Source organism: Castor canadensis, chromosome X (genome assembly GCF_047511655.1).
Source record: "Castor canadensis chromosome X, mCasCan1.hap1v2, whole genome shotgun sequence".
Lineage (NCBI taxonomy): Eukaryota > Metazoa > Chordata > Mammalia > Rodentia > Castoridae > Castor > Castor canadensis.
The window spans coordinates 108,474-130,068 of record NC_133405.1 but is presented as its reverse complement, the minus strand read 5'-3'; the positions used below and the strand labels follow the sequence as shown (position 1 = coordinate 130,068).

The 21,595-nt window shown below is 36.0% G+C and overlaps 1 protein-coding gene across 1 annotated transcript; it reads left to right on the top strand.

Annotated features, from left to right (window-relative positions):
- Positions 1-214: 214 nt before the first annotated feature.
- On the top strand, positions 215-20,747 carry Clic2 (chloride intracellular channel 2). Its single transcript, XM_020184379.2, has 6 exons — positions 215-620; positions 14,051-14,160; positions 14,263-14,388; positions 15,487-15,593; positions 16,176-16,357; positions 17,491-20,747. The coding sequence occupies exons 1-6, from the start codon at positions 564-566 to the stop codon at positions 17,650-17,652; spliced, it is 744 nt and encodes a 247-aa protein (XP_020039968.1). The 5' UTR covers positions 215-563; the 3' UTR covers positions 17,653-20,747.
- Positions 20,748-21,595: the final 848 nt, after the last annotated feature.

Genomic DNA, 21,595 nt, shown 5'->3' with positions numbered 1-21,595 from the left:
TGCTTTAGACAGTGTCACTGGATAAACATCCTTTTTGATGATAAAATTCAAAATCATTTCTGGGCCTTTTCCTGGAAGAGCTGTCAGATTACAGAAACAGCAATAAAAGTCCCTTTTCTGGGCATGGAGCCAGGCACTCAAAAGGAGGCTCTAGAGAACATCTGGTCAGCTTGATATATTGAAGCCAACACTGCATGTTTCTCTTTATGTGTATGTGTTTCTCCTATGCTGACTCATGGCATTGAGGCTTCTCTGGAAACACCCCCACCCTTCTAACCAGCCAGTTTACACCCACCCTTTCAGCTCCTCCTCAATTCATGCTAGGTCAAGAGGAAGAAAGAAAACAAATTCAAGAGCTGCTCTTAAGCATCTAGAATTTTCTGCATACCATCTCTTAAGAGGAGAGACTGGCCCTCTAGCTGACTCAGTCTACTACAAACTAAACTCTTCTCTTAAAAGCATCAACATTCCTTGGGTCTTTGAATAAAACTGGAAGAAAAGTCCACGAATATTGTGGACTCTGCAAGAGACAGTGACTGACAACTGGCAGTAAAAACAGAAAGATGGCAAGCCTGAGGCCCAGCACTCAAGCAGACCCTGAAATTGAGCTTTTTGTGAAGGTAAGTTTTCCAGCTGTAATAATAGCAGTCAGAATGTATAGTTTCTTGGCACTGAACCTCAGCTTCTTAAAACGTCTCTTCATTTAGGCTAGAAAAAGGAAAGAAACTTGAAATTATTTTCCTACTCTGAGTCCTAAAAGAATGCCTGACTATGTGGCTGCTCTTATAATGACAACAGAAAAATAGGTCTCATCTGAAAAAGGAAGGGTGATATGATGGAAAGAGCAGTACACTGGGTGGTAGTCAAAGCAAGTAAATTTTCAGTGGATTTCTATGTAACCTTGGAAAATTCCCTCTCTCCATCCAGACCTTTGTTTCTCCATGTAAATAATGAAGGAGCCTAGAAAAAAATTATCTTGAAAGTCTTAATTCTTGGCAGTTTTTGCTTAAGAACCCTATTTTCACATAACTCAAACAGAAGTTTCTAAAATTTCCCACAATAGACAAACATCACAGTAGTGTCACATGGATGCTGTGGGAGGAAAGAGCCAGGAGTCTGTGTCTGTTATGTGAGAAGGAGGCATTTTAGAATGTTGTGCTTCCTCTTTTTGGTCTGCCTTGGAAGTTTTTTTAATGTCTTAATTTTTTTAGAAAATCACTTCGGAAAACCCCTCAGTCTCCAAATTAGCTCAGCATTAAAAAGAGTGTATGGGTTATTCCAAGTAGAAATTAGTGTCCCAAATCCCTGCTTACATTAACCGTTTAGTTTTTTTCATGTATTTTCATTGACTGTTGTAAGTATTCATGCAAAGAATGATAATAATAATAATAATAATAATAACAAAACAACAATGACAGCAATAGGCAAGTCTTATATGATTCCTGGCCCTTTTCATAAACCCTTCTAGACACTTTACATATATTATCTCACTTATCCAAGCATCAGCTTAGGAGACAAGTTACTATTAGTAGTAGTGATAGCAGTAGTTATTATTACATCATTAAAAAATTTAAGTTAGTACAATATTGTAATATTTTCATAATTTTTAGATAAGTATATTAAGATTAAAGTTTTAGTAACTAATTTATGAAACGATATAGCCTCTTGATGGTTTACAAAGACATAAAATAAGGTATGCTTATCAAATGTTAAGTTAAATACCTATTGGCCAAAATAATACTTTTTACAACTATTTTAGATTACTTAACAACTGGTCACATGTATATCTCTAGGATATCATCTAACTGTGTTTTCAAAATTATAACAGAGCAGCCCTTGAATTCTTGCATAACAAGGTAATCCAAATAAGTGTTTGCTCAACCATGGGACATAAGAGCTATTTCTCCTATCTTTGGATTGTAACAAAACATAGGAATGCTCAATTAAGATATATATATGACTTAATTTTCTAAATAGCCTTTGACATCTACCAATTCCAAACAAGTACTAATGCTTCTTCATCAGGTACCTAAATATTCCTTTTGTCTAAACTGTTCATTCAGTTCAGCCTGACTTCCTAAGTAAGATATTGGCATTGATCTGTGTGTTTATCTTCCATAGACTTCCCATATTTTGGTGGTAATCTGGACAAGAGATGTTACAAAATCACACATTGGATGAGTAAATGTTAAATAATGACGTTCCATTTAAATTAACCTATTGACTACTTACTATATGGCAGGCAATATATTAGACAGTTTATTAATACCCCATTTTATGGACACAGAAACTAAAACAAAGGGCAGGTAAGTAACTTTGTCCAAGGTCACACAACTAGTAATTGGAAGAGTTAAAATTTCAGTCCTTTAGAATAGGTATGTCTAATCTTATTCAATTGTTTTCAACTGGGTGAGCTTTTTAGTAAATTCCAAGAATTTCATCAGATGGAATACTTTAGGTGAAAGTTTATCTAATGATATTTTTTTCTGAAAAAAACCTTGAGTTACATCTAGTCCAGCTTTTTGTTTTCTTTTGTTTTGCTTTAACATGTGTTCCACAGATCTCTACAAATTGAGAGAGGACATAGAGTTTAGAGCAGTAAAAATGCTAATGAGTAAGTTTGAAAAGTATTGCTCTTTGCCAATGATAAAGATTAAATGAATCTATGATTTTCAGCCCAGCTAACTCTGGCTGTGGTTCTTAAACTCTACCACAACTTCTTCTCCATAATATTAATGGAATCACTGTCACAATTAAAAATTTATGTCATAGTACCTGTGTGTGCCATGTAGTCAGTGAAAACATTACCTTCCAGCTCTGAATGACTTCGGCAAGATTTATATCCAAGAACTAAGGAAAAAAGGTTTTATAATAGACACTTACTTTCTCTAAATGCAGGGCTGATCTTATTGGTTTGTTGCTCATTGGTAATTTTTGAATTCTATATCAAGTACTCTAGAAATTAGATTATATTAGATTTCTACATAAAATCATGAAATCGAACATTTGAAACAAAATTCTGAATGCAATACTTTTGCCAAAAACCTTTGTAAAAAATGTGTGTAAAAAGAGGAAAGACCCAGACACCAGTGCTCACACCTGTAATCCTAGCTGCTCAGGAGGCTGAGATCAGGAGAATCACAGTTTGAGGCCAGCCCAGGCAAATAGTTTGTGAGACCCTATCTTGAAAATACTCAACACAAAAAAGGGCTGGTGGAGTGGCTGAAGTGGTAGAATGCCTGCCTAGCAAGCGTGAGACACTGTGTTCAAACCTCAGAACTGCCCCAAAAAGAGGAAAGAGATTATACTCTTCTACGAATGTTCAGGCCAATTTCAAACTATCTTATGACTATAATAAAGACTGATTAATTTAAAAATCCATAAAAACTATTAGATTGGAGAAAGCAATATCCAAGAGTGTGGGTTCTGGAGTAAAAAGAGTATGTTATCAACATTCACTAGTTGAGTGTACTTGACCAAGCCAGTCTTTCTGATCCTCACTTTCCTCATCTGTAAAACAAGAGTAATAACAGAGCCCACCTCTCAGGGTCATTCTCATTGTGAGAATTAAGTGAAACAAGTATGTAAATTACAGGAGTTGGTAACATAGTAAACCTTACTCAATAAAGGTTGGCTATTCAAATTTAGAAACTTAAATCACAAACACAAAGAGAAAAAGGTTGTTTTGTGAATAATCGCATCCTGTCTGTCAGCTGAAGATACTTAAGAGGTAAGTAATTTGTCAATTAGGCTAGGGAATTTATAGCCTAAAATATTATGTGATGACACTTCAAATCAGCATAACATAAACAGAAAAAGCATGAGTTTTCCTGTAAAGCTTCCATGCATTTTCCCTGCACGTCAGTGTTTTGAGTCTCCTTTTTGCCAAAGGTGATCCACCCTTCCTGCTATGTCTATTATCTGGCTTCATTCTTCCTTCCTGCTTCCCATCATTAATCATGTTTCCATTTGCTAAACCCAGGTCTGACTCCATTCTTAGTCTGACTTCTGTTACAAAAGAAATACAGTTGCCAAGGTTGGTTGTCTCTTCCCATACCTATTCACTCTCTGACATCAGGAAAGAATAACAAAAAACACGATTTCCTCCACCCACTATCAAGGAAAAGAAAATTTGCCAAAAAAATGAGGTTAAGGTCAGATCTTGGATCCTTAACATTGCTACAAATAACAGATCAGAAAAGCTGTAAGATGAAGTGCCATTTATTTCCTTCTACAGGCTACAGACTAGTAGTTAAGTGACTGAGACCAAAGAGAATTTTAAAAACTGGGTCTAAGAGATAAGAAATCCTAATAGCTTGGACTTGAGTAGCTAGTACCTAGTGCCTGACAAATACTAAGCATCAAATAAACATTGAATGAATGAATAAACAATGAATGGCCATGGCAAAGGAGAGAACTGAACATACTTGGAAGATACTTAGTAGGTAAAATTGATAAGAATTAGTGTTGGATTCATTGTAGGAGATAAAGTAGAAGCAACATGGGCAATTGAGTGGATGGCAACGGGCTGCTATAACAAAATAGCACACAGTGAGTGGCTTAAACAACATAAACTTATTTCTCACAGTTCTAGAGGTCAGATGTCCAAGATCAAGGTGCCAACATGGTCAGGTTCTGGTGAGGGCTCTTTTCCTAGTTATAGATGGCCACCTTTTCTTTTGCATCCTCACTTGGTAGAGAAATAAGAGAAAAAGCAAGCTTTTTGGCATCTCTTCTTATAAAGACGTTCATCCCACCTTGAGGTCTATGCCCTCAGGACCTCATCTAACTCTAATCATCTTCCAAGTGCCCCATGTCCAAATGCCATTACATTAGGGGTTAGGACTTCAACATATGGATTTGGGGATGAGAACACAATTCATCCCATAGTAGGTTACAGTGCCATTCACAAAAAAGAAGCTTTAAAGAAAGAGAATATTTGTGTATGGAGTAAAGAAAAGGAGTTAAAATTCAATTTGTAAGCATCTTAACAACCTAGCTCTCTCATGATGACACTACATCAGCTGTAACCCTCTCTCCCTTGTTCTTCATTGAGCTTGGAGTTTGGGGTATGTATCCTTTAGGCATTCTTGCTGCTCATTGCTGTTTTCAGATTGTTCTATTTCCTTTGACCAGAGAAATGCCTAGGTTGAGTCTTACAACAGCAAACTAATTGCCCATGATCTTTCCTTATTATCATAGTCTTCTAAACTCCAGGTGACTCTCCCTTATTTCTTGAGAATCATTACCACTGTTTCCAGTATTAGTCCTATCATAATTCTTACTGATTTTAATGTCTGCACAGATAACTTTTCCAATACTCTGATATCTCAGATCCTTGACTTCCTCTCCTCTAGGTATCTTATGCTTCATCTCTCAGGTACCTCTTTCCCATGATCATACCTTTACCTTTGTCATTGTATTGTCTGCAATCCCTGCATATTTTCATTTATCTCTGTTTTGGAGAGCTCTGCTTTTTGAGATTTTCTATTTTTATGTTAATCAAGATATAATCTACACAAAATAAAGTGCATCCATTTTGAATGTACATTTCAATGATTTTTGACAAAGATATATACAAATGCATACACATGTAACTACTAATGCAATGAAAATATAGATTATTTCCATCACCTCAGAAAGTTCCCTTGTGTTTCATGGTAGTCAACCTTCCCCACTCTACCCCACAATCCCTACCCCCCAACAGGCAATCATAATCTGCTGTCAGGATAGATTGGCTTGCATTTTCTGTAGCTGGGTTTATATAGTATATATTTATTTGCCTGGCTTATTTCACTCAGCATAATTATTTTGAGATTAGCCCATGTTGTTTTCTGCATCAATAGCTCATTCCTTTTTATTGCTGAAGTGCTCCATTATACAGTTGTTCCATAATTTGTTTACTCATTAACCCATTGAAAGACATTTGAGCCATTTCCAAATATTTTAAATAAAGTTGCTGTAAATATTCAAATACAACTCTTTCTGTGTCCCTATGTTTTCACTTCTCTTCAGTTAATAACTAGGATTGGAATTTCTGGGTCATATGCTAGGTACATGTTTAACTTTGAAAAATTGTTTTGGTGATAATGAAGTTTGGGCTCAGGGCTTTATACTTGCTAGGCAGGTGCTCTAACTCTTGAGCCACTCCTTCATCCCTGACAAACTTTTATAAAGTGGCCATACCATTTCACATTTCAGATATCAGTGACTTAGAATTCCTGTTGCTCAACATCCCTGTTAACACTTCATATAGTCAGTCTTTTCCATTTCAGTTATTCTAATGTATTTACAGTGGTATTTCAGCATGATTTTAATTTCTGTTTCCCTGCTGACTAATGATGTTGAAGATCTTTTTGCATCCTTATTTATCATCTATATATCCTTTTTATATACAAAGTGTTCAAATCTCTTGCCCATTTTTAAAGTTAGGTAGTTTATTTTTTAATCATAAAAGTTTTTATTCATATTTTATATATTTTGAATAAAAATGGTTTTCATTTTCTTAATAATCCCATCTTCACATTTTATTAGCACATTAATTATACAATGTGGGGGTTCTTTATGATATTTCCATGCATGCATAACATATACTTTGGTCATACTCACCCCTCTATTGCTCTTTATCCCTGAACTTTGTTTTGTACATTTCTTACAATGTACAAAATTATTTTAGGTCACAAAATTATTGTGACCTTTTCATACGTGCTTAAAATACACTTCAATTATATTCTCCCTGCCTTGCCCTCTCTTTTTTCTCTCCCACCTCCCACTAGTTTCACCCCAAGTCATCCCCCATTTATGTTCATGTCCATTTTTCTTCAGATCTAGCTTCCACATATGAGATGAAACACATAGTATTTGTCTTTCTGAGTCTGGCATATTTTGCTTAACATGATGATCTCCAGTTCCATTCAGTTTCCTGAAAATGACATAATTTCATTCTTATGGCTGAATAATATTCTGTAGTGTATACATACAACATTTTCTTTATCCATTCATGTGTTGATGGACAAGTAGGCTGATTCCTACTTGTCATATGTATATGATCATATACATATCTATCTATACATTTATCTTATAGATCTATCTTCCACATATGAGGAAAACGTGATCTTTGACTTTTTGAGCCTTGTTTACTTCACTTAATATGAAATTCTCCAGTTCCATCTTGCAAACAACGTAATGATTGCTTTTTCTTTTGGGGTTTAAGTTTTAGAGCTATTCATATATATTCTAGATACTAATCCTTTGTTCAATGAATAGCTGGTAAAGATTTCCTCCCATTTTCTAGACTATCCCTTCATTCTGGAAATTGTTTCCTTTGATGTACAAAAAAATTTAATTTGATGCAATCTCTCCTGTCAATTCTTGCTTTTATTTCCTGACCTATTGGAGTCCTTTCAGAGAATCATTGTCTATGCCTGTATCTTCATATGTTTTCCTCTACTAATTTCAACATTTTATGTCTTAATACCTCTGGGCTAAATCATCTAAAGAAAAACAGGAGTCAGTTAATAAATGTCTCAAATTTCCCTTCATAGACTGGGACAATTCTGAGGTGTGTTCTGCATTATCTCCCAACATTTCCATTTGGATGCAATCCATACATTAACTCATGCTGACTTTTCTGTCTTCCTTGACTTACTTCCCTTTTCCCTGACCTACACATTCTGCAGCCAACCTCTCAATTACATTATCTGCATCTAAAAAAAATCTTTGATCTATTTGAATTGATTTTTTGCACAGGGTGAGATAGAGATCTAGTTTCAGTCCTCTGCATGTGGATATCCAATTCTCCCAACATCATTTTTTGAAGAGGCTGTCTTTTCTCCAACATATATTTTAGGTACCTTTATCAAAAAGCAGATGGTTTTGGCTGGGTGGAATTATAACTGGGATTCTCATGTATTCTATTGGTCTATATATTTTTTTTCGTGCCAGTGTCAAGCTGGTTTTGTTACTATGGCTCTGTAATATAATTTGAAATCTTGTGATACCTCCAGCATTGTTCTTTTTACTCAGGATTGATTTTGTTATTTGAGGTCTTTTATGCTTCTATATGAATTTTAGGACTGATTTTTCTTATCTCTGTGAATAATAACATTGGAATTTTATGGGGATTACATTGAATCTGTAGCTTGCTCTTGGTAGTATAGCCATTTACACAATATTAATTCTGCTGATCCATGAACATGGGAGATCTTTCCATCTTCTAGTGAGTTTCTTCTTCAATTTCTTTATTCAGAGCTTCATGGTTTTCATTGCAGAGGTCTTTCGCCTCCTTGGTTTAGTTTACTCCTAGGTATTTTATTTTATTGGCTGTTGTGAATGAGATTGTTTCCCTGATTTCTTTCTCAGCCTTCTCATTATTGATACATAGAAAAGCTACTGATTTTTGTGTGTTGGTTTTGTATCCTGCTACTTGAGTGAAAGTGTTTATCAGATCTAAGAGTCTTTTGGTGGAGTCTTTAGCTTCTTTAAGTATAGAATCATATCATTAGAAGACAAGGATAATTTGTTTTCCTTTCTTATTTGTATTCTATTTCTTTTTCCTTGCCTTATTGCTTTGGTTTAAAATTCAAGCACTATATTGAATAAGAGTGGTGAGAGTGGACACCCTTGACTCATGCCTGAATTTGGAGGAAATGGTTTCACTTTTTTCCCATTTAGTATGATGTTGGCTATAGGTTTGTCATATATAGCTTTAATTATGTTGAGGTACATTCCTGTATTAATAGTTTCTTTAGGGCTTTTACCATGAAGTGATGTTGAATTTTGTCAAAGACTTTGTCCACATCTATTGAGATGATCATATTATTTTGTACTTTATTCTGTTTATGTATAATAATACATTTATTGATTTGTGTATATTGAAACATCCTTGCATCCCTGGAATGAAACCAACTTGAACATCATGTATGATTTTTTAATATATTGATGAATTTTCTTTGCAAGCATCTTATTGGGAATATTTGCATCTATGTTCACCAAATATATTGGTCCATAGTTCTCTTTTGTTGTGTCTTTATTCACCTTTGGTATAAGGCTAATACTGGCTTCCTAGAATGAGTTTGGTAGCATTCCTTCCCCTTCTAGTTTATGGATTAGTTTGAGGAATGTTAATGTTACTTCTTCTTGGAGGGTCTGGTAGAATTCAGTAGTGACTTCTGGTCTTGAGCTTTCTTTTTGGGGACACTTATTACTTCTTTAATCTTACTGCTCATTATAAGTATATTTAAGTGATTTATAACCTCTTGGTTCAATTTTGGTAGGTCATAGTCATTAGAAATTTATCCATTTCTTCTAGATTTTCCTGTCTTTTTGATATACATTTTTGACATATTCCTTAATGATTCTCTGAATTTCATTGATATTTGTTGTGATAATCCTCCTTTTTACCTCTAATTATATTAATTAGCATCTTTTCCCTCTTTATTTGTGTTAGTTTTGCTAGGGGCTTGTTTATCTTGTTTATCTTTCCAAAGAACCAAGTCTTTGTTTTATTGATTCTTTGTATTATTCTTTTTGTATCCATTTCATTAATTTCTACCCTGATCTTTATTATTTTTTCCCATCTGTTGTTTTTGGGTTTGGTTCATTCTTAGAATTTTCTTATATTTTTAATACTTGCTTCATGTCCTAAATTATGATATATTTTAGAGAAAGTTCTGTGAGTTGCTGAGAATAATGTGTATTCTATCTATTGGGTAGAATATTCTTAAGTCCATTTGAGCTATAGTGCTGTTTGATTTAAAAGTTTCTTTATTAATTGTTTTCTCATCTTTTGGCTTGAGTGGAGTGTTAAGCCACCTGTTTTGTTATGTTGGGGATATATCTGTGCCTTTATGTCCAGTAGTGTTCATTCTATGAAATTGTGTGTGCCAAAATTTGGTGTGTATATGTTTACAATTGTGATATCTTCTTGATGGATTGTTCCCTTTTATCAATAATGTGACCTTCTTTGTCTATTCTGACTAATTTGATTTTGAAGTCTTCTTTTTCAGAGATGAATATAGCCACTCCTGCTTATTTCAGGTTCCATTTACTTGGAATATCTTTTTCCATTCCTTCATTTCTCTTTTTCAGTGAGGTGCACTTCTTTTAGGCAACAAATGGTTGGGTCTTGTTTTTATCCTTTGGTCTATATCATTCTATTGGAGACCATTGACATTTATAGTTATTATTGAAAGGTATGTATTAATTCCTGACATTTTGCTGTTTTTGTAATGTTTGATACTTTCCTAATCCTAATTTGCTTGTATACTCATGTAGTGAGATTTACTTTCTCCCATATTCTCCTGGCTATGTTTATCATTCTCTTTTGTATGTAGGATTCCTTTAAGTATATTCTGCACTGCTAGATTGGTGATCATGAATTACTTTAGTTCTTATTTATCATAGAAGGTTTTTATTTTTCTTTCAATTATGAAAGATAGTTCTTTTGGGTACAGTAAGCTATGTTGAAAGTTATGTTTTGGGGACATGGAATACACCATTCCATGCCCTACTTGCTTTTAGAGTTTCTGTTGAGAAATCTGTTAATCTGATGGGTTTACTTTCATATGTGACTTGGTGCTTCTCTCTAACAGCATTCAATATTCTTTCATTTTTCTGCGTACTAAATGTATTAATTATAGTATGACATGAAGAGGTTCTTTTCTGGTCTTGTCTGGTTTCACAAAAGCCTCCTATACCTGGACAACTGTCTCTTTTCAAGATTTGGGAAATTTTTTACTATTATTTTATTGAATATATTTTCTATGCCATTAGCTTGCACCTTCTCTCCTTCTATGTCCACAATTCATTGGTTTGGCCTTTTCTTTTTAGTGGTTGATAAGTAGACATTCCACCACTTGAACCATGCCCCTAGCCCTTTTTGCTTTAGTTATTTTTCAAATAGGATCTTACATTTATGCCCAGGCAGGCCTAGACTGCAATCCTCCTATTTACACTTCATACATGGCTGAGATGACAAAAGCATGCCACTATGCCCAGTTTTTTATTAGTTGTGGTGGAAGTCTTGTGAAATTTTTGCCCAGGCTGACCTCAAACTATGATCCTCCCCATCCTATCTCCCAAGTAGCTAAGATTACAGGTGCCAGCCACTAAGCCTGGCTTTGTTTTGGTCTTTTCAATGGTGTCCCAAAGATCTTGTGTGTTCTGTTCATATTTTCTACTTTTTTCTTCTTTATCTGAATGCTCTAATTCACCTACCTTTTTTCAATGGCTGTTATTTTATCTTCAACTTGATTCAGTCTATTGGCTAATCATTCAATCGAGTTTTTCATTTGACTTATTGAGCTTTTCTTTTCTAGAATTTGAATTTAATTTTTTCAGAATTTCTATAACTTTATTGAATTCCTTTTCTATATCCTGCATTGTTTATTGTTTTCCTTATTTTATTTAGCTGCTTATTTGTATTCTTTTGAGTTTATTCCAATGTTTATAATTTCCTCTTTTTTGAAGGGACTAGAGTTTGAACTCAGAGCTTTGCACTTGCAAAGCAGGTGCTCTACCACTTAACCCAGTCCATTTTCCTCTGGTTATTTTGGAAATAGGGTCTCATGAACTATTTGCCTGAGCTGGCCTCAAACCACAATCCTCCTAATCTCAGCCTCCCAAGTAGCTAAGATTACAGGCATTAGCCACCAGTGTCCAGTTATACATTTCCTCTTTACATTCACTGATCATTCTTACAATCATTCTTTTGAATTCTTTGCAATTTTATCTGCTTTATTTCCATTAGAGTATATTCTTGTGGAGTTGCTGTACTTGGAGGACTCATGTTGCCTTGTTTTTTCATATTTCATATGTTTCTGCATTGGAATTTGTGTATCTGAGGCCAATTCAGTTTTAATCATTCATAGTCTTTCAGTTCAAGTATTCTCAATATTCAGGCAGGACTGTACAGTGACAGGGTTGAGGTGCAGTTTCTTACCACAGGACTGGAGGTGTAGCTGTGTAGCCAAACATTTGCCCTCATTCTCAGGCCTCTGAACCCAACTCCAGCACCATTCAGATAAAGAAAAACTGGCTAGGGTGTCCTGTAGTTCCTAGTGTACAGATTAGTGTTATATGTTTTTAAAGGCAGAATCAGTCTAGGGTCAGTCGTCCACTTCTGTACTGCTTACACTAAAGCTTCTCTTCTTTGTTTACTGGGAACCTCTATGGGCACAAGAAACTTTGCAGCTTGTGGATCAGGTAAGTTCCCACTTGATCCACCCCCCACCCCCAGATTGTGCCCCCAGGTCCAGCAAGTGTCCAAGCCTAAGGATGTTCCCCAAATGTGTCAGATAGAGGAGAGGCAAACAGAGCACTGAGTTCTTTGCTGCTAGTAGAGAACTCAGGGACTTAGATGCTCTGCCTGTCTGTTTCAGTGCTTTCACACCACATGCAGAAGTTCACCACCCTGGAGAAATACTGTGGTTTACAGGACCTAGCAGCAAACACCTACAATGGGCAGGAATCTTCTGGAGGCCTGGCTCAGTGCTTTCAGACCCAATAGTTCTCCACCCTGTGGGATGGAGGGGGCTGTGGAAATCACATGATTCTCAGGAACGTGATCAGAACTCCCAATTCTATCTGGCAGTAAATACCTGCAACTGGCAGTCAGCTCCCAGAAGCTGAGCTTCCACCAGCCACAAGCTCAGTGCTCTATTTCTGCAATGATCTTCAGGTAATGAAACTTGCTCCTCACTAGAGAGGGAGGGGCCGGTGACTACTTCACCTTTCACAGCACAGCTTCCTGATGCTGCTTAAATTTCTCAGTGTGCCCATGTCAGTCTTTTTCTCTCTTCACAATCAACTCTTTTAGCCATCTCCCATGCAAACACTGTGACAGGGTATCCAAAGACTCCCTGAGTTGCAATTGCTCCTTGTTTTCAAGTCCCCAGAGTAGCTTAGTCTCAAACAGTAAGCCCCACTCTCAAGATGGGACCTCAATCTGGCTCTCTGAGATACAGGGAGCAAAAAATATCTTTCTTCTCCAAACCTAGTCTTAGTTATGCAGAAGAAGTCACTGTTGTACCAAATCCCCACACTGGGTTTAAGGTTTTTCGTGTAGCTATGTCTGCCAACCTGTTGCCTTCCTTCAGTTTCTTATATGTCCTAAGTGCAAGTCTACTGAAAGGTCTTTGTACATTTTATTTCCTCTGTTTAAAATACTCTTTTCCTACCCATTCTCCAAGGTTACTTTTACTCCACCTTTGAACTCAGTTGAAATTCCAATTTCTCAGGAAAAATCATCCCTAATAAATTTCACATAGATTTCTCTAAGGTTTTGTCACATACTTATGAAATGCACTACCTCCCTTCAAATAATTTATCTCTGCTAATAACAGAGTTAATTGGTGTGTGTGTGAGAGAGATACAGAGACAGAGATAGACTGGTATATGGTAAACACTATTGTTTATGCAATGAATATTTAATAAGTGAATGAATGAGTGTATGAAGAATGAAAGGTCCACATATTAATTCATTATATATAAAATTTCAAAACAGAAAAATGCATTGCTGTTTTCAATCAGTAGGAAAAAGATGACTTGTTTTAGTTAATGGTTTCAAACAACTATTAACTATTGTTTTAAAAAATAAAATACTAGAGGAGACGTCCCAATCCACTTCTTGCACCAGAATAGATTCAAATAGATGAAACTAATGCAAAAATGAAACCATAAACCAGGCAGCAGTGGCTCACACCTGTAATCCTAGCTACTCCAGAGGCTGAGATTGGGAGGATTGTGGTTCAAGGCCAGCCAGGGAAAATCGTTCACGAGAGCCTCTCTCTAAAATAACCAGAAGAAAATGGACTAGGTGTGTGGCTCAAGTGGTAGAGTACCTGCTTTGCAAGTATGAAACCACTTTTGATTTTCTACATAATTAGATTATTTGATTCATTATTTTTCTCAGCCCATAGATTGAAGAATCTTTATGATGTAAGGACCTCCAACTTTTTTCCAAGAACTAGTTCATTTCCCAGTAGGCACTCAATATATGCTTATTGAAAAAAATAAATGAGTGAACTGAGGCCTTTCTCTATCTTAATAGGCTGGAAGTGATGGGGAGAGTATTGGAAACTGTCCATTTTGCCAACGCCTTTTCATGATCCTCTGGCTTAAAGGAGTTAAATTTAATGTAACTACTGTTGACATGACCAGGTAAGAGAAATCAGGACATGTTAAATTCTAGGGCATACACTTAGTATAATGTTGGTGTTTGTATATTATGTGACTAACTCTACTTATTTTCAATAATCTTAGAAAGCCTGAAGAACTGAAGGACTTAGCCCCAGGTGCCAATCCTCCCTTTCTGGTGTATAACAAGGAGTTGAAAACAGACTTCATTAAAATTGAAGAGTTTCTAGAGCAGACACTGGCTCCTCCAAGGTACAACACTTTACAAGACATATTATACTTATGATGATCTTTTCTGTTGGTCTGTTTATTGCAGATTGAGGATTCTTACTAATTTAAAAGTGCTTTGGCAATTCTGGGCTTACATGTCAAATAAAACACATGGTAAACCTTCTCTTTCAACTTCATATACATAATGATGATAGATATGGCACTTCAAATGATTTTTAATGCATAGTATATTTTAAAAAATGAAAGTAAACTCTCTGTGGTCTTGAAATAGAGAAAGAACTCACAGTGTGATGGGAGTGAAGGGGCAGGGTACTAACACCATATAACTCATGAGGACTGATCAGGACTGGGCTTAAACACCACTGATAGAAATGAGGTTAGAACATACCCAACACAAGGACTAGAGTCCAAGAAATACATTTTAAGCAGTATAGCCAAAAGCCAGAACTGCACTGTCTATACTTGAATGACAAATATATACATATAGTATGCATATATACTCACCCAAGGTAGTATTTAGTTTGAGCTGTATTCATTTTATTTTGCTGTTCAATAAATTTGGCATCTTAAAACAATACTCATTTGTTATTATTTCATAGTTTTCATTGGTCAGAAGTCTGGGCATGTTCTGCTATACCCCCCTGCTCAGGGCCTCACAAAACTGAAATCAAGGTATTGATTAGGGATATGGTTCTCATCTGGGGCCCAGAGTCTTCTTCCATATTCATCTAACTTTTGGCAGAATTCAATTTCTTGCAGCTGTATGACTGAAGTCTTGGGTTACTGAATTGTTGCTCTACTACTTATCTTTGAAAATTGATGGTATTGCTACCATGTCTTGTGCCATGCTTTTACAAGCAAGTATGGGAGCCTAAGCACCATTTTAAAACATTGTTGATACAGGTAAATGAACTTTGAATTCAAGAAAATAATTTCCCAGTGAACTTTAGCAATTAAAGTATTCAGAGTTTGGGGAAAAATATATTCTTACTGAGAGATTTCTGAATATCTTCAGTTTCCAGCACAGTTTTCCAATATTTTCATTCTCTGTACAGTGCAAGCTAGTACACCTGGCTCTGTGTTAATATGTGTGAATGATAGTTCACTCATTTTTTTAAGGTATCCTCACCTGAGTCCTAAGTACAAGGAGTCCTTTGATGTGGGCTGTAACCTCTTTGCCAAGTTTTCTGCATACATTAAGAATACACAAAAAGAGGCAAATAAGAGTAAGATTTCTTTTTTAAATCTCTATTTTCTCACTTACTTGCTCATTCTCACGTTCTCAATGCTAAAATAGAATTTTCTTGAATATATAGTGCATGTTAGAGATCACCTTCTCTTCCTCTCATGTTCTGTTCTGTCCCCTGAAATTCCCTTGCATTAGGTATTATTGGATTTCAAACCCAAGATTCAATATACCAATCATCAGTATAGCTCAACTACAAAATCAATATGCTAGGTGTGAACAAGTTAAAGAACTGTGTACCTTTACATTTCCTTAAATTGTAGCACCTACAATATCCCACAAACATTGTTGAATACCTTTACTATCCTCTGAGTCATGAGAACTGTTTCCCTTTCCCCTTTCTTTTTTTTTTCTCTCCTACCAATGCACCTACCCAAGAAAAGTCCATGTGACTCTGTCTCATCAATGGATAGTTGAACATTGTAAATTGTTTAGGTGTTGAAGAGCCAGTTTAGGTAATGTGTATAGGCAGAAATGTCTAAACTGTGAAAAGTATATTAAGAACATATTTACTTATAAAGACAATACATTTATATCTAATGTTCTGACTTCATTGTATCAGATTTTGAAAAATCTCTGCTCAGAGAATTTAAGCGTCTGGATGACTATCTAAATACCCCACTTCTGGATGAAATTGATACAGACAGTGCTGAAGAACTTACAGTTTCCAGAAGACTGTTCTTGGATGGGGATCAACTAACACTGGCAGACTGCAGCTTGTTACCTAAACTGAACATTATTAAAGTAAGTTTCATGGCATGGGAGGGGTTTGTCGGAAGCACAGTGACTTTCCAGTATAAGACTGATACATGATAGCTTTGTCATCATTGTTGTGCGTACTGTTTCTCTTCCTCAGGGAAAGGATCCATAATGATTTTATCTGGGAAGGATTAAAACTTCTTGTTTCTTTCTTTTTACACTGTCTTCTCAACAAAATAAGAATAAAAGCCAGGTGCTAGTGGCTTACACCTATAATCCTATCCACTTGGGAGGCTGAGACCAGAAGGATCATGGTTTGAGGTCAGCCTGGGCAAAAAGTTTGTGTGATCACATCTCAACCAATAGTTGGGTGCAGTCATGCCACCTGTCATCCCAAGCCACATGGGAGGCTGAGACTGGGAGGATTGCAGTTGCAAGCCAGCCCAACAGAAAAGTTTGTAAGACTCCATCTCAACAGAAAAAAAGCTGGTTATTGTGGTGTGCCCCTGTCATCCCAGCTATGCAAGAAATATAAAATAGGACATAGTCCAGGCTGGCCTGGGCAAAAAGCAAAACCCTATGTTCAAAATAACTAGAGCAAAAAGGGCTGGAGGCATGCTTCAAGTGGTAGAACACCTCCCTAGCAAGCACAAAACCCTGAGTTCAAACCCCAGTATCAGCAATAATTAATTAATTAATAAGAACATCCCCTTCATTCAATAAATTAGAACGTATAAAATGCTTATAACAAGCTGTGCTAAATAGATCACAGCATGTGATGGACAATGTAAAATATTAATATAATGACAACTATTTAATCATTAATTTAAAAAATATTCATTGAACAGAACTTATTCTCTATACCAGACAGAGTACATAAAGAAAGAAGACATAATTAAGGACCCTAAGTAAACTCCTTCTAGTGGGAATGTTATGTGCTCCATTTCTTTGCTCCCCTCCTATACACACATTCATAATTAAACATAAAGCATCAATATAAACATGATTGCAAAAATGGAGATTTTTCTGTATTTATAGACAGAACATTAAAATTTTTAATCCAAGATTTTTTTAGTTTATTTTGGCTTTCATTTCTCTTGGCCTTTGATATGCATTTCTACATTACTGATGCCTTTACTACCAACTTAATTTTCCTCTTTTTTCCCCAAAAATCCTAGGTTGCTGCCAAGAAATACCGTGACTTTGACATTCCAGCAGAATTCTCAGGAGTGTGGCGCTACCTCCTCAATGCCTATGCCCGTGAAGAATTTGCCCACACATGCCCTGAAGATAAAGAAATTGAAAATACCTATGCAAGTGTCGCTAAACAGAAGAGTTAAGACAGCTCTTTCAGGAGAAAAAGTTCATTTGTTATCAAATTTCACTTTCTATGATATTAGAAAGAATTTTGGAAATAATATGGAAAATGTTTCCCTTATCCAAGTCACTTGTGTAAAACAATTCAGTATTTTCTGTTTCTAATTTGCCACAAGCAATCTATCCACTGTGTATTTTATAGATCCTCATATTTTTACTTCATCTTCTTTATTCCTATAGCAAACAACTGCAATCTTGAACAACATGGAAAGTGTCAAGATCTTTTGCACTTTGCTTTGCACTTTTTTTGAGTTCCTAGAACACATAAGCTAAACATATGTGTGAAGTTACAAATGACATAAGTAGAGCCACAATTTTGAACTGCCTTTTAGAAACAATGCCATCTGAATCATCATAATTTTACATTTTGTTACTTTAATACATAGATGAGTCTATTTCTGATATGAATAATAAAGTCAGAAAGTGAGCATTTCAGAGAGGCAAATTCAAAAATAATGATTTTTAAAAATCATTAAAGATGGGTAGAGTTGTGACTCAAGTGGTACAGTGATTGCCTAGCAAGTGCAGGGCCCTAAGTTCAAACCCTAGTATCACCAAGAAAAATCATTAAAGAGATAAAGATGAACTAGTCATAGAACAGCATTCAACACCTAGAAATATGGTCACCTCATAGTCTGAGATGATACTAATGGCCTTTGCAACCAGATTATATTATTGATAAGTGAGCAAGTATTTATTTGATAAAACAAGATCAGAAGCAAATACATAGCAAAGCTGCAAAGTCAATTGGATCATAGACATAAGAAGAAAACTAAGAAATTTGGTTGATCTTACTTGTGTCCATGAGATGATAAGGTACTTAGCCCTTAGAAGATGATCAGAAAGCTTTCTATAGAGTTTAAAATGTACTACATGTATTGAGATTCATAAATATATCACTTGTTAAAGTACTCTCAAGTCATTCAAATCTGGAAACAAAAGCTAAAATTACTCTTGCTCCTTCAAAGGAGAAACAAACAAAGATAGCTTCAAAAAAAAGGAAAACATAGTTATTAATACAGGCTTTTGTCAAAGAGTGGAGTTTACATAAAATTTAAATTAAGTAGTGTTTTCACTATGTAATGAGCAATAAAGAGTTAACATCAGGTCTGGGCATACAACTGGCCCAAATCACTGTCTTTGAAAACCACATGGAGTCAAGATAAATGTTTACTTTCATGTGCCTTGTTTACTGTAAGACTTCTGATCCAAGAGATTGCACCCGATCTGGGTGGTGGAATTGTAGCTTCTCTAAACAGCTCAGATCATTTCATTTTCATTAATATAAAATTAATGAAAAAAAAGTAAGGTTGTTTAAGATCTATGATTTTAAAGAACAGGTGTTCTTAGTACTATGCCCTGAAATTCATAAACCAAAGGTTCTTCTTTTTTTACAGATTTAAAGATAAAATATGTGCTGGTAGAGTGGCTCAAATAGTAGAGCGCCTGCCTAGCAGGTGCAAGGTCCTAAGTTCAAACCCCAGTACCACCAAAACCAAAAAAAGATTAAAGATAAAGTATGTTACTGCAAACTACAGTATATAACAAGACGGACATTTGTGACAAGTATGTGGTTACACAACTCCATACATATTAATATAGCTCAGAATTATCATAGCCTCACTTCACATTAGCTTCTTAGATAACATGCAATATTTGTTTTTTGAGTCTGGATTATTTTGCTTACCATTATGATCTCCCGTTCCATCTATTTTCCTGCAAATGACATGATTTTGTTCTTCTTTATGGCTGAATAAAACTCCATTGTGTATACATACCACATTTTCTTTATCCATTGATTGGTTGTTGGGCACCTAGGCTGATTCCACAGCTTGGGTATTGTGAATAGTACTGTGATAAACATGGTGTGCAGGTATCTCATCTCTATTATATGTCAATTTATACTTCTTCAGATAAGAGTGGCATAGCAGAATCATATAGCAGCTCTAGTTTTGTTTTTTTGAAAGGAACCTCCATACTGTTTTTCATAGTGCCTACACAATTTTATAGTCCTACCAAAGTGTATAAAGATTCTTTTTCACCCATATCCTCACCACCATTTGTTGTTGTTTGTCATCTTCATGATACATGAAAGCCACTCTGACTGGGATGAGATGGAATCTCAATATAGTTTTTTTTACATCTGAAATCTAGATAATAAATATAGTTCCAATTTTACATTTCCCTGATAGCTGATGTTGAATATCCTTACATGTATTTATTGGCCATTTGTACTTCTTTTGATAACAATTCAATTCATTTGTCTCATTTATTATTGGATTTTTTGTTATGAAACACAATTCTCAAATGATGTTATTTACTTATGAGAGAACCAGCAGGAAATAAAATAGCTTAAGAGTCTCAGAGGAACAGAGATTTATATATTCAATCTGGAAAGGAATGTTGGCAAATGGTTAATAAATTAACTAGTTGACTTTCAGTACAATAAGACTTTGAGGTGACCCCATACATATTCTGGATACTAATCCTTTGTCAAATGAATGGCTTACATATATTCTCTACTTCTGTAAGTTGCCTCTTCATTGTGATGATTACCTCCTTTGCTATAAAGAAGCTTTTTGGTTTGATGTAATCTCATTCATCAACTTTTGCATTTGTTTTCTGTGCTTTTGGAGGCATATCCAAAGAAACTTTGTCCAGCGCCAATGTCCTAAACAATTTTCCTTATAGTTTCTTCTAGTAGTTTCACATTTTCAGGTCTTCAATCCATTTTTATTTAATGTTTTATGGTAATAGGGATTGAACCCAGGGCCTCCTGAATGCTAGGCAACTGCTCTACTGTAGTGGGGAGGAGGGGAAGACATGGAAGGAAACTGAAACTTAAAGAACCTGAAAGTGAAAATGGTCACATAGCACTGAGGATGAAGTCACCAATGAAATTACAAGCAACCATATATGGGTTAAACTTTGCTTCTCATTTCTGTAACCTGTTTGCAAGGCTACATAAGGCAAGGCCCCTTTGTTCTCAGGGCTCAAGCTTTGGATGTGAATCCACAGAGCCGATGCTGGCATGCCAATAAATATTGCTTCCTGAAAAGTCTTGGTGTCTCGTTTCCCTGCTTGAATATACTGTAACATTTCTGGGGGCTCATCCGGGATTCAGAGACGGTGTCTTTTACCTCCTTGTCACTGGGACTCAGTATCCCCAACTTGTCAGGACAGCCATTCCTGCCAGGTGCCAGTGGACCTATTGGTCCAGTGGAGGGAGTTGCTTCTCCAAGAGCACTGGGGAGCGAGTCTTGGTGGCACAAAGGAACCCAGAGAAAGCTTGAGAACCAATTGGGAGCCCTGTCCATCAGACTGGTAAGAACCTGGGTTCAAATAATAGACCTGCCTTTGGAAGGCAGAAGGGAAGCCTAATCACCTCCCAGAGACACCTGAGTAGCCCTATCCAGGGTGAAATCATGTCTCTCAAATTAAAAGAGTGGGGCAGAAGTGTGTGTATGAGTGTGAGTCTGAGACATAGCCTGGCTAAAAAGCAAGTGAGGACCCTGTGTAGGTACAGTTCCTGGTCAGGCAACCACATCTGGGTCACCAATAAGGGGTGCATACTCTTCCTCCCTGTGTGTTGGAGAAGAGGATCCCTTACCTCTCTTCTAAAACCCCTACCCCTCCATGTCTGCTTGAAGTCTGGTAGTGGGAGGAAATGAGTGGAAATCAAAGTAAGGCCACCCCCTTGGAGTGTATGCTTAAAAACTTTAAAAAGGGATTTAGTGGAGACTGTGGAGTCAAGTTAACTTCTAACAAGCTTAAACCCTTTGTGAATTAGATTGGCCCACTTTTGATGTAGGGTGGCCTCTGGAAGGGTTGACAGACAAAATTGCAGTCAATGAAGTTTATAGGGTAATTGTAGGGAAGCCTGGGCACCCAGATATGTTACCCTAC